The 13,692-nt window shown below is 36.6% G+C and overlaps 3 protein-coding genes across 6 annotated transcripts in view; all 3 read right to left on the bottom strand.

Moving 5' to 3' along the window:
- mphosph9 (M-phase phosphoprotein 9) overlaps positions 1-350 on the bottom strand; it is a 31,592-nt gene extending 31,242 nt beyond the window's left edge. For all 4 annotated transcript variants that reach the window (XR_003675296.1, XR_003675298.1, XR_003675297.1 and 1 more), the window contains exon 1: positions 283-350. Coding sequence is in view for 1 of the 4 variants with exons in the window: in XM_028463638.1 (XP_028319439.1) it covers positions 283-285 (3 nt within the window). In the remaining 3 variants the exon portion in view is untranslated. The remainder of the gene's footprint in view (positions 1-282) is intronic.
- Positions 351-1,047: 697 nt separating this feature from the next.
- Positions 1,048-7,191, bottom strand: cdk2ap1 (cyclin dependent kinase 2 associated protein 1). The gene is made up of 4 exons (XM_028463639.1): positions 7,001-7,191; positions 5,328-5,428; positions 3,264-3,390; positions 1,048-1,394 (listed from the first exon to the last, which is right to left on the bottom strand). Exons 1-4 carry the CDS (start codon positions 7,065-7,067, stop codon positions 1,327-1,329), a joined length of 363 nt encoding a protein of 120 aa, XP_028319440.1. The 5' UTR covers positions 7,068-7,191; the 3' UTR covers positions 1,048-1,326.
- Positions 7,192-10,257: 3,066 nt separating this feature from the next.
- sbno1 (strawberry notch homolog 1 (Drosophila)) overlaps positions 10,258-13,692 on the bottom strand; it is a 29,582-nt gene continuing 26,147 nt past the window's right edge. The window contains exons 31-33 of the mRNA XM_028463637.1: positions 13,071-13,147; positions 11,553-11,746; positions 10,258-11,481 (exon numbers count right to left, since the gene is read on the bottom strand). Coding sequence (XP_028319438.1) covers positions 11,339-11,481; positions 11,553-11,746; positions 13,071-13,147 — 414 coding nt within the window. The 3' untranslated portion in view covers positions 10,258-11,338. The remainder of the gene's footprint in view (positions 11,482-11,552; positions 11,747-13,070; positions 13,148-13,692) is intronic.

Raw genomic sequence — 13,692 nt, 5'->3', positions numbered from 1 at the left:
GGTTTAGCCGGTGTTAACCTAAACTCAATTATATATGTATATATATAATGTGGTTATTTAGTTATTATAGTCAATCAGACTAGTTATCTAGTACAACATCTGCTTTCAAACATGCTAACCCAGCTAGCTAATTTATGCTACATTGGGTTTATGCGGCTTTATAAATACAGCGGAGTGCCAGCGGACCGTACAGCGGGGTTTTGTGAACACACAGCCGGGCACACGGACGCTGACGGACCGCTGACAGGCCGCTGACGGCCCGGTAATCAAAGGCAAACCTACCATTGAACCCCAGTTCTGGTTTCCTCCATCGTTCTGTGTTAACGGATGGCCTGAATAGGTGGGCGCTGATTGGTCGGTGCACTGCAGTGGGACCCGTCTACTTTCCTCAACTCACCACACCATTGGTCTAAACCTGATCAGAAATAAATGACGTACTATGTTCCTATTGGCTGTGATGGCTGAGCAGGAAATGAACGCTCGGACAAAAACAAAAGGAAGCAGTGGTAGAAAAATCAAGAGGAGGCGTGTTTTCAATAATTGTACTTTACATCTAAAACATGTTTTTATTTACATAGATCCACTAATAAGGACATTTAGAATATATATATATATATATATATATATATATATATATATATATATATATTAAATATGATTGACTTTATTCTTGCAATGCAAGCTTTCTTCTCATCAAATTTTGACTTGGGCAGGGAACAGGAGCTCTTCAGGACCAGACGTGACATCCCTTCATGTTTAGAAAGTAAAACATGTTTAATATTATTAGTAATAATAATGATAATAATAATAACTTGACGTTAAACATCCAAACACAAAGAATCACAAGCACGACTGTATTGAAAATACAATTTATTACACTGAGTAATAAATACATACAAAGATGCAATTAACAGCATTTTCATTTTCTTGTTTTTTTTTTTGTAACCAAATTTAACCTGAATATGAATGACCCCCCCCCCCCCCAAGCACACACTGGCATATCAGCCATGTAGTGTGTGTGTATGTAACCCCCCCCCCCACCCCCACCCTGTTCACATGCACAAATAATAAACATGAAGCTAAAACTCAGATCCCAAAAGAGGGCAATGATTGGATGAATGTTGACTTCCTGATTGTGGTTTTGAACCCTCAGGTTTGATGGAATCCTCCATGATGGCGTCCTCTCCTCTCCTCCCGTCTCTTTTGAAGAGCTATCTTCTTCTTCTTCTTCTTCTCTTTTTTCACCCGTTCTTTATTTACTTCCTCCGTGCAAAGGTAATTCCATGCAGGTCGTTTTTTCTTACAGGAGGAATGAGGAGGCGGGAGCTAAGACCTGGCGTTCCGCTCCGTCTCTGCCAAACACTCTCGTACCAGACCTCTGGCGTGGATGATCCCTGAGGAGAGACCATCATCATCATCATCATCACTTTACGCCATCATTGTCACTGCCCAATCCCTTCAACTAATGACCGTAGACTACGTCACTTCCTTCACTCAATCCTAACGACAGCTGCTGAGATGTGATATTTAAATGTAAACCAACCACACAACGTTTGTTAAATATTTTAATAGTACACATTTAAATATGTGACTGCTTTTAATGGTTAATTTAAAAAAGACAAAAAGGGTAGGGTAACAGCTCCCCCTGGTGGTACAAATACTTCATATAGTGATGTGTGTAACTAACTACACACCATGCAGCATCACATTAAATAGATATTTATGTATTATTTGAACATTCTTTAAAGCTTTGTTATTTTCTAAGCACTTGATGAAGTCGTATAGTATTTAAATTCTGAAATTAAATAAACATTTATCCAATTAAATAAATTTATTTATTTAATAGCAGTAATAAAACATGAATTGTTGTGTCACATATAGTGTTGACCTTGGACAGTATGTGCAGACAAGAAAAAAAAAAAGTCGTATCGTAATTAAATAGTGAAAAAAATGCTTGTAAAGCAGGTTTTGACCTTTTCTCTGTAATTTAAAAAACCAAATGACATGTTTGTCACGATGGATTCATCTGTGAAACCAGCAACAACAAAATAATGCTTTCATTAGATACTAGTAAGTACGTAATAATATACTGCTAAAAATAATAAAAAGTATAAATGTTATTAATAAAATAATAATAAAAACTGAAATAATGCACCCAACGTGTCCATTTTTAAAGATAAAGATTGAAATTGGCGATATTGTGAATTGATGTAACTAAAAAAAAAAATTTTAAAAAAGAATACATTATTTAGGAAAAGAATGACTCACATTAAGAAAATACACAACACTGACAATCAAAAACCAAACAGGAAATAAAATAAAAACCAAAATAAATCAGAATTCACTCAAAGCATACATTTCCAAAAATTTGGCAGCAAGTTTAGGTGCAAAAACTAATTGTTTTTAAATATTATTTTAACTTATTAACAAAAAGTGACAAACATAGCTTTGTTTTCACATATATTAATTATTCAAATTAATGAAAAAAAGCCAAAATTAAAATAGGGTTGGATACACATTCACTGTCACCATGGTGACAGTCAACCCAATCTGTGAAATAGTATACGAACTGTAGTAAAATAGTACATGAGCTGTAGTAAAATAGTACATGAGCTGTAGTAAAATAGTACATGAGCTGTAGTAAAATAGTATATTAACTGTAGTAAAATAGTATATGAACTGTAGTAAAATAGTATATGAACTGTAGTAAAATAGTATATGAACTGTAGTAAAATAGTATATTAACTGTAGTAAAATAGTATATTAACTGTAGTAAAATAGTATATGAACTGTAGTAAAATAGTACATGAACTGTAGTAAAATAGTATATTAACTGTAGTAAAATAGTATATTAACTGTAGTAAAATAGTATATGAACTGTAGTAAAATAGTACATGAAATGTAGTAAAATAGTATATGAACTGTAGTAAAATAGTACATTAACTGTAGTAAAATAGTACATGAACTGTAGTAAAATAGTACATGAAATGTAGTAAAATAGTATATGAACTGTAGTAAAATAGTACATGAACTGTAGTAAAATAGTACATGAACTGTAGTAAAATAGTATATGAACTGTAGTAAAATAGTATATGAACTGTAGTAAAATAGTACATGAACTGTAGTAAAATAGTATATGAACTGTAGTAAAATAGTATATGAACTGTAGTAAAATAGTATATGAACTGTAGTAAAATAGTACACTAACTGTAGTAAAATAGGCCGACCATATGTAGATGCCAGTCCCTGTGTAACGTTCTTACCTCGTTTCAGTCTCTCCATGGCGCTCTTACTGCCAGCGTACGTAGGTCTGATCTCCTTCCCCAGCTCCTCTATGATGGCCAGGAGCTCTGAGTATTTGTTCTGAGGCACTTGGCTGCTGGTGGAGCCCTGGAACACAGACATTAGCATAGAGGTTAGCACTGACGTTAGCATAGATGTTAGCACCGACGTTAACTCATTCAGTTCCAGCCATTCTCAGATTTTCTACCCCCTCAGTTCCAGCCATTTTTGATCATTTTGACTGATTTTTAAAGACCCACAGAATATTTTCTACTATGACCATCTGAAATCTGACACCAGATTCTGAAAGATTGAAGCCTCTACCTCTATCAAAAAAAAATTGTTTCTGGCTCCATTCATTCTTTTGTAATCAGCCATTGAATAGAGCAAGTTTTACACAAATCTTCAGTTTCAGAGCAAAAAGCTGAGAAAAAACCTTTTTGTAAAAAAAAACCCTGTCAGTGACTTTAAAGCTATTTTTTTTGCTTTAGTGACAACTCTAACATCTGAATATTGTTTCATTATATAAAACTAAAACAAAAAAAAACAGACTGGGCTTTTGATGGCAAAATTATTATTATTTATCTATCTGAGTCAGAGTTGAATGGATTTCTTACTGTATTTTGGCATTCCTCCAACTTTCTCTCCCGTCAGTCTGCACACACGTAACTTCCTCTTCCTCCCCGACATACAGAGTGTTACTGCTTACCCTGTTTTTTTTATGGTTTTATCTCACAATCGCCACATTATCCATGAATTCCACACTTGTTCTGGTCGGAGTGTGTGCTGCTGGGAACGTCAGCTCTGTATGTAGCGCCATTTTCTGTCTCGTAAACTCCTTTCCTCTCTCCCTCTGAGCTCTGCTGAGCATGGATGATCTCTCATCCAAAGGTGCTGCTACCTCCTACATGTCACCTATTATTTTGCTATCTGGCTCACAGGCTGGGGGTATTTTGTACCCACCTCCACACCCCCCCCCCCCTCCCCCCGACACGCAGGGATGACCCGTTTGGCCCGGTTAGTTGATGGTTTTATCTCACGATCACAACATTATCAATAATCCACTCAGGTCCACAGATGTTCTGTGTTAGTATGTGGTGCTGTGAGCTGCTGGATACGTCACAATATCACTCTGTAGCGCCATAATCTCCATTTTTCCTGCTTCTTCCTGCTTTTCTGGGTAGCATCAGTGGCTAATCTCTCATCTAAAGGTGTACTGCTGCCATCTTCAGGACACAGTTGGTCACTACAACACCCCACAGCTTAGATATTGATGAGGGACCTCCCCTAGGGTGTTTTCTAGTGATCCCCGTGAAAAAACGCAAATGACGAGTTTCTCGTAAATGGTGCTGAGTTAGCATAGAGGTTAGCACCGACGTTAGCATAGAAGTAAGCACCGACGTTAGCATAGAGGTTAATACCAACGTTATCATAGAGGTTAGCACTGACGTTAGCACAGAGGTTAGCACCGACGTAAGCATCGAGGCCAGCACCGAGGTTAACATGGAGGTTAGCAGTGATGTTAGCATTGACCAACATTTAATACCAGAGGAGCGTTAGAATTATCTAGTTTCTTTCTATCCCACCTAGCAAGCGCTGCTACATGCTAAGCTAACAAAACGTGGAAAAACATTGATCCGACAAGACAATTTAAAGTGATAAGTTAACCTGATAACATAGCCCGCCCCTTTTTCTGATGGAAAAACGTGACAGACGTGATGTCATCATAAAATAAAACATGTGGAGCTCATTTCAGTCTGAAGGTTTATCATCTTTAACAGATTATCAGAGATGGGGAACATCTTCATCTTTCTTTAGACAATATAACAAATATAATAATAATTTCAAAAAGAACGTGAAACAGCTGCTGTACAGACTGTCAGAATAAAGAGACCATGATGGTTTTATTTTATTCATTTCAGTTTTCACCTTTAAAGACCAACAGCTGCAGGTGAAATGTGCTTTAATTTCTCATTTGGTTACCTAATGCACTTTATTTTGAAAGTCTGGATGTTTTCCAGCTAAACGTGTTTCGTGGGCATTACCTGTGAGAACCCCAGAGAAGGAGGTCCGTAGTCACTGAGCAGAGGTCTGTAGGACTGCAGCGTGGCCAACGTAGCGGCCGACGGCGACTGAACGTTTCCACCTGTGGACGCCAAAATAAAACGTTCAACATCAACAGAGCTGAGGCTTTTCATTTTAGACATAGCTCCATCAAAAACTGAATATTATAACCCTTTTTCTGTCTCTGAAGGTGCGCTGTGGTATCTGACACCAATACGTTGGTGTAAATTAGGTAATTTTGTCCTAAAGATCCAATAAAATAAAGTTTGGATTGAGATATAGTGTTAGATGTGTTCCTTTACATTAATATTCTTATCCTGTTAGTAGGGCTGGGACAACGCATCGACGCAAAAAATAAGTCGACGCAAAATGTGCGTACCGATGCGTCGTCTGACCAAAACAAAGATGGCTATCTAAAGCAGTTTAAAAAGTGCAAGGCAGTGAAGACACGCACTCGTATGTCGAAGGTAGCTGTTCCCCGTAACCCTCGTCCTTGTGACCGGACGGCATCGCGTCAACGCGACAAGGAGGAAACACCCGCCATGACATCAGCAGCAGCAACAGCAGAGAACACATTAACATACCACTGTGATACCCTAGTAGTCCGTCCTGATTTGTAAATTAAGAACACGCACACGCACACGCACACACCTTGTCTTGTATGTAATCTTCACCATGTTTTATTAAGTGTGACATTTTTCTTACATCATTCTGTGTCGGGACAACAGATGTAAATTATCCTATGGCAATAATCTGACATATTTACATTTTTTTGAATGTTCATTGATATCTACTGTCCCTACTTAAATAAAAAAGAATAAATGAAATAAATAATAAAAATACAATTTAAATCTCAAAATACTTTATTTTTTACATATTACGACTGTTCTCAAAATATTATGACATTAATCTCAAAATATTACAATTTTATCCTCGAAATAATACGACTTTAATCTTGAAATATTGTGACATTAATCTCATAAAATCATGATTTTATTACAATACGACTTTATTCTCAGAAAATTACAACTTTAATCTTGAAATAGTACGACAATCTCAAAGATTACTACTTTATTACTATATGACTATTCTCATAAAAATACAGCTTTATTCTCGAAATAATAAAACATTAATCTCGTAGTGCACAGATTGTTATTTAATGGTATTATTTTTGAATATTTCGTCGTAAATAAATAACATGAGTTTATTCTAATTCTAAAGCTGTGGTGCAGTTCCCCTCATTGGCCGCTAGGTGTCATTAAAGAGTCCGTATCGGTGATCAATGAGCGGCTCTGAGCGGATCAGCATCAATGGAAGAAACGGAACAAACCGCCTCACCGACACCGATTCACTCATTAAAGTCACCGGGTCGGTGGGTCCGGGACCCCGGGTCATAGCTCCGGACCCACCGGCCTCCTCTCCCCGTTCCCCCGCCGCGGTTCCCCGCAGAGCGCCGTTTAACATCGGTAATAATGGCGGATATGCATTAGCTTAGCATTAGCCTAGCATTAGCCTAGCTCCAGGATCTGACCCGACACAGAGAACTGGACAAAAACTACAGACACGGTCTTTCTCAGGTATTCTCCGACACCCCGAAACTAAGCGGCGGTTTAACGGAGGCGTTCGGTGCCGGAGCGGCTCGGTTCGTTCTTACCGGGGTTCACCGGAGCTCCGGGAACGTGGTGGTGAAGGTGCGGTTTGTAAGACATTCCCAAAGACATTTTAAAGAAAGAATGAAAATGACCCGAAATCCAGTGAAGCGTCTGTCTCTCACTTTTAGTTGTTTACAACAGCGACGGCACCGGCAAAACATGGCGTCACTTCTTCATCCAGCGCTCATTACACACAGCACGAGGACCGTTACTTCACTTTATTTACACCAAAAACTCCGCAAAAGTGGGCTTTTTACACGCCGCGCGCACGCGCTCACACACGCGCACCACCGCAACTTTAAAGGACGATGATTGAGTGGAAATAAGTTCAGTTTGATTCTTCATTTAGGACCAAAATGATCAGAATTAGAAACATTTCAATAAAAATAGACATTTGATTTTTTTAAATGATTACATTTTTACAGTATACATAATCAATTAATACATTTGAGAACGCAATTAGTGCATCAATTAATTACGTTTTATTCCCACACATCAAAACCAACGTCATTATCAAACGTTTTCTTTTGAATAAGATGCACAGAATTCACAAATTTAATAAAAAAAAAAAAAACATTTTAATTTGTTTATTTTTTTAAGGTGAATGAATAAATAATAGAATTAGTGCATCAATCACGTTTTCTTCTGGAACATCAAAAACCATTTCATTATCAAATGTTTTATTTTGATAAGATACAAAGAAATGACAAATTAAATAAAAACTTCATTTTGCTTTGTTTGAAATTCAGTTTTTCGAAGTGTATTTCAAAATAAAACATTTACAAATTAGATCAAAAACGCTATTATTGCATCAATAATATCAAAGTCAGTTTTGATGTTAATAAATATTTTATTTTGGATGGGATGCACATTAATAACAAATAAAAACATTTTATTTTATTTTTAATTCAGTTTTGGATTAGTGGATTTCAATATAATAAAATTCCAATTAGGATCAAATTGCATTTATTGTTTCTATGACTTACGTTTGATTGAGTTAAACTAATATGACGTATTCGTTCCAACACGTCCTTTGTGACGTTTTTCTTCTGTTTGTTAAATCAGTAAAAATGTCATTTATTTAAATCTTAAAATAAAGATTGTGTGTGTATCAGCTGTGGTTTGTGTGATTAATAATATTCTGTAGATAAAAAATGTAGAAAAGTTCAAGGATGGGTTTGGTAACAGTGATGATGATGATGATCTGACCACATGTAGCCTTCAGTCTAGCTTTATTCACCCCCACAAAGTACACGAGACAACAAATACACACACACACACACAAAATACAAAACGACAGATAAACACACAATGAAAGAGGAATACACAACAAAAAATGACTCCAAAACACATTAATGATGGATAAATACACAAAATGACACCGAAAATGCACTAATTGATGGTTAAATTAAAAAAACCCTAAAAATTACTTCTTAAAATAACACACACACACAGAGAGAGAGAAAGGAAACGATAAACATAAGACACTAAAACAAAAGCACAAAAACAACAATCTAAACTATGAAAACATCATAAAAACACTGAGACATTGTGACATAAAAGCTTCACAATTTACAACAAAAAACTTGTTTAAAATTGTGTAAAATTATTTTTTCTAAAACAAAGATTTGATCATTAATTTAAAATAAAATTCCATTTAATTAGTTTCTCATTATGTTGCTGCTCTCATCTGGTTTGGTTTGTGTGTAGTTTTTGTGCTTGTAGTTGTTTTGTCTGTTTTCATAGTTTTGTGTATTTTTTAGGTGGATTTGTGTGTGTTTTTTTTTGTTTGGACGTGTCCCACTTTTAGACTCTGAACCACCAGTTGAAACCTTTTGCACTGGAATGAACATCTTTAAAAAATATTTGAACATATTCAAAATAAAAACAATGCAGCATGAAAAACTCTGGATACTGTACCTTCCTGCCCCGTGATTGGCTGATTTGCAACAAAAGATTCTGTGCTTTTATTTTGAAGGGGATTGATGGATGCAACATGAACCGTGCCAATTAAATTACATATTTTCTTCTTCTTACATTCAGGAATAAAAAAAACAAACTAGATTGTTCTTTAAAATGCATCTTTTTAGGTTTTTCATTAAAATATTGTCAGTAAAATACTTTATTCTTTATCGTTTCCCAGCTTTGCTCGTTGATCATATTTGACCGTTTTTCTCTGGGTTTAGTTTCTTAGACGATGTGATGCTCCCAGCTTTGTGGAAACTGCATCTCAGTGCAAAAAACACACGGAGCTCAACCCCATCAGCACCTTTAGGATCAACTGGAACCAGAACTCCTCATCCAACATCAGTGCCTGACCTGGCAAACCCTAAAAACTAATGCACGAAATGACTAAAAACACAAAGATTCACGATAACATTAAAAATAGACAACAAAAATACATAAAATGAAACTAAAAACAACAAAGAAACCATCACAATGTGACGAGAAAAACTAAATGGTGAAACAAATGCACAGAACAAAAAAAAAACAAAGTGAGGAAAAACATAAATGACACCAGGAACACAACTAACAGAAATATACAAAATAAAACCAAAAACAAACGACAAAATTACCAAAGGACGTCAACAATTCACAAAATCATTGACTACAGGAAAAATGCACAAAATGACTAAAAAAAATTCTAAATGAAACTAAAAATACACAAACGGCAAAAAACCAGCACAATACAAGAAAAACACAAAAGGTGAGAAAAATGTACAAAATAAACAAAAAAAACACAAAGGGAAGATTTACCAAAATTATACCAATAACACACAATTAAAATATACAAAATAAAAACACAATGAAAAAAATAACACAAACAGCAAATGTACACAAATGACAGTAAAAACTGACAGCATCAAAAACAAAAATAAATATTGAAGACAAAACAAAAAAATCATACAAAAATGAGAGAAATGGACAAAATGACACAAAAATGAGTATATTATAATAAATGAAACTAACACAAAATGAGAGAAATGTAACTGTAAAAACAAAACTATGCAAAACTTGGAATGCTGCTGTCCAGATTAGTGATTATTCTAATTATTGATACTATATACACTGTTGATCAATCACTGGTTCGTGGCCACACCCACTGTGATAAAAGCTGCTGATGTAAAGAATAATTCCATCATTTGCTAGAAGCCGTTTAATCTGAAGTAAACACCAACGTTAACTGTTGAACACGACTCATGTTCTCAGGTTTATTATTAATATTTTCTGTGTGGTGCGTGTGACAAAGTGTAGAGTAGAAGTATAACAAGCTTTATTGAGTATTTCACTCGTCCATGTACAGATAATGCTGATTTTGTACAACTGTCAGTGCAACTCGTGCATCGAGAAACAAACAAAACAGAAACAAAGAGTTCAAGTGTTTAGCTCCTCCCACTAAGGAAGGGGGCAGTCTCAACCTGTACAAACGCTGTAATGAAAGGGGGCGTGTCCACGTGCTGCAGGAGGAACGGTGGGTTAGTTTGGCTCTTTAAGATTCAGAAAAAAAAACATTTCATTTGTTTTTCCTGCTGTGAAAACAGCAACTTTTATTTTTTCCCTTCATGGTTTGAAAGGGTGGGTGGAGCTTATTCTGACCTTATTTCAGAATTAAGGTTTGAAATTGTTTGTCTAACTATTACCAATAACCTGAGCTCATGAGACTGTGACTGTGTGTGTGTGTGTGTGTGTGTGTGAGAGAGAGAGAAAGATAAATTAAAATAACATTAACCTTGAACGGGAGCGTTTGATGTTCTAATTGAACTAGAATAAATCTTTATAAATTATTCTGTTTTATTTTGTCATAAAGCCTAAAATACTATTTGAATCCATTTAACTTTATATTTGGAGCCATTGATGATTGACATCTGATCAAACGTCACATTATGAGATCAAAGTGTCAGATTGACGTGGTGTTTAATTTTGTTTGTCGTTTACATCCCTGGAGTTATTTTAGATTGTTATTTAAATTGTTGCGTTACAGAAGGAAAATACTGTGTGGAGTTTATTTATCATCACTCGTCGTGTTGATTCCGTTTGGTTCAACTTTTATTTGCACGTCGTTGGTCTTTGACCTCGTTTCCTCGTTGACGAGGAACTGATTCTGGATTTGATGACAAACACTTGAAGAATGAAAGTAGAAAAAAAAAATAAAGCAGTGGTTTTGTGAAAACGGTAAGAGTAAACCGAGTTCTCCTCCAGTAGCTCCTCCCCCTCCAGTAGCTCCTCCTCCTCTGTGGGGTCGTTGGGTGCAGGGCGGAGCTTTTTAAAAGTAGATCTCTCTGAATGTCAGAGGATCGTCACATCACGTGTGGAAGTGTTTGTGCCTGAGGGGGCGTGGCCTATGTGGCGCTGACGTGGCTGAGGCTCTGTGGGTGGAGCTGCTGCCTCTTCTGCTCCTCCTGCACAGCGAGCTGCTGCCATTGGTCGGACGTGGACAGTTTGTTGATGAGAGGACCCACGCAGTTAGCGGGGATGATCAGACCTGAGGAGGAGGAGGAAGTGAGAACAGACAGACAGAGAGGAGGAGGAGGAGGAGGAGGAGGAGCTACTAACCTACGATCCTCTGTCCGTCCTCTGTGCGCAGACGGACAATCTGGACCTTAACGTTGGTTCCACTGACGGGCGTGAGAACCTCTTCCAGCTCGTTCCACACGCTGAGAACTGAGCCACACAGAACGTAGTACATACGACAACGAAGACCCACCTCACACTGTAGACCCACCGCCGCCTTCTTACAGTTACCACGCCTACACACACACGCACGCACACACACACACACACACAAACTATTATCACAGCAGGGCCACAAAAAAGTGTTTGATCAAAGGGTCACATGATCAACATTCATGACTCAGCATTAGAATAATGAGCATTAATACAGTAACAACAACGTTTCTTAAGTTATTTTGTGGGATTTTCTCTTGTTCTGAGTACATTTGTTGTTGTGAGGCATTTTGTGCATTTCTGTAATCTTTGTGTATTTTTCCTGTAAAATATGTTTGAGTAATTATTGTTTATTTGTGCTGCAATTTTGTGTTTTTGAGTAATTATTGTGTATTACTGACTCGTTTTGCTTCTTAGTACTGTGGGTTTGCCAAGTCATTTTTCTTGTGTTTTGTTTACTTTTGTCGTCATTTTCTGTAATTTTGTCTATTTTTGGGAGTAATTGTGTATTAATGTTGTTATTTTGTTCATTTTTGTAGTAGTTGTGTGTTCATTTTCTGACACGACTCACTCACACGTGCTGTCCCTCAGTGGATCACATGGTTTCAGTTTAGTGCATTAAAGCCAGGCTCAATTACATTTTAAATGTATAATTACATCTTTAATTATCCAAGTTCAATTACATCTTAATAATGAATACAGTGACCAGCATTTTTTTCCAATTACAATTATTTCCCCCTGAAAGTCATTTACAATAACATTTTCAATTACTAAAGTTCAAATTCAATTAATTACAATTACTGAGCCTTTAATAAATAATGTGCTTTCCTCTTGTGTTAGCTTTCTGTTAGCATCTCTAATGCTAACAGGTCAGTTTGACTTAAATCACCAGTGAAATACATTAATAAATATGATAATCATCTAATCAGTTTCTCATCTACTGATTACGTTGTTAGGGTTCCTAATCAATGATAATATTGGTATTAATATTTATGGTGTGGGCGTTACTATACCCATAGTTTTATATTTATTTAAAAATGGTAAAATGATAGTGAAGAGAAGTGACAGAAAAAGTTGATAAAACATTTTAATAATTAATAACTACGTATGTGTAATAGAACTGTAACTTAGTTCACCAGGTTTGTGTTTAATTATGTTATAAATTACAGTTTTTAGAGAATTTCCATGTCAATTACAAAGTCAATTATCTGAACTTCAATTACGATTACAACAGTAATAGTTGTTTTTCTCACTTACATCATAATTGTAATTAAATACCAATTACAATTATAATTGAACCCAACCCTGGTTAAAGTTGAGCTGTCACTTTAAACTAAAACTTCTTTGTACTTTATTTATTTACAGGTGTGGCCTTATAGCCACACCTCCTGTGATGTCATCACATACCAGTAAGCGTGGGAACAGATTTTAGCAGAAAGCTTGTATTGATCAGTCCACAGCTGTTTAGCGTCTTCAGAGAGAACCTGTAAGAGTTACAGAGAACACGGTCAGAGTGTGTGTGTGTGTGGTTCTAAGTGTGTGTGTGCTTCTAAGAGTGTGTGTGTGTGTGTGTGTGCTTCTAAGAGTGTGTGTGTGGTTCTAAGAGTGTGTGTGTGTGTGTGTGTGTGTGGTTCTAAGTGTGTGTGTGTGTGCGTGTGTGTGTGGTTCTAAGTGTGTGTGTGTGTGCGTGTGTGTGTGGTTCTAAGTGTGTGTGTGTGTGGTTCTAAGTGTGTGTGTGTGCTTCTAAGAGTGTGTGTGTGTGTGCTTCTAAGAGTGTGTGTGTGTGTGTGTGCGTGGTTCTAAGTGTGTGTGTGTGTGTGTGGTTCTAAGTGTGTGTGTGTGTGGTTCTAAGAGTGTGTGTGTGTGTGGTTCTAAGAGTGTGTGTGTGTGTGTGTGTGTGTGTGGTTCTAAGTGTGTGTGTGTGTGCGTGTGTGTGTGGTTCTAAGTGTGTGTGTGTGTGGTTCTAAGTGTGTGTGTGTGGTTCTAAGAGTGTGTGTGTGTGTGCTTCTAAGAGTGTGTGTGTGTGTGT

The sequence above is a fragment of the Gouania willdenowi genome, chromosome 12, assembly GCF_900634775.1.
Source record: "Gouania willdenowi chromosome 12, fGouWil2.1, whole genome shotgun sequence".
In the NCBI taxonomy this organism is placed as follows: Eukaryota; Metazoa; Chordata; class Actinopteri; order Blenniiformes; family Gobiesocidae; genus Gouania; species Gouania willdenowi.
This window is presented reverse-complemented; position numbering and strand designations above follow the sequence as displayed.

Coding starts and splice junctions, on each gene's coding strand:
- cdk2ap1 (XM_028463639.1), bottom strand. CDS start 7,067: ATGTCTTTGGGAATGTCTTACAAACCGCACCTTCACCACCACGTTCCC. Junction 3,391..5,327: donor CTTCTCTGGGGTTCTCACAG/GTAATGCCCACG, acceptor TCTGTGTTCCAG/GGCTCCACCAGCAGCCAAGT. Junction 1,395..3,263: donor CATGGAGAGACTGAAACGAG/GTAAGAACGTTA, acceptor GTCTCTCCTCAG/GGATCATCCACGCCAGAGGT.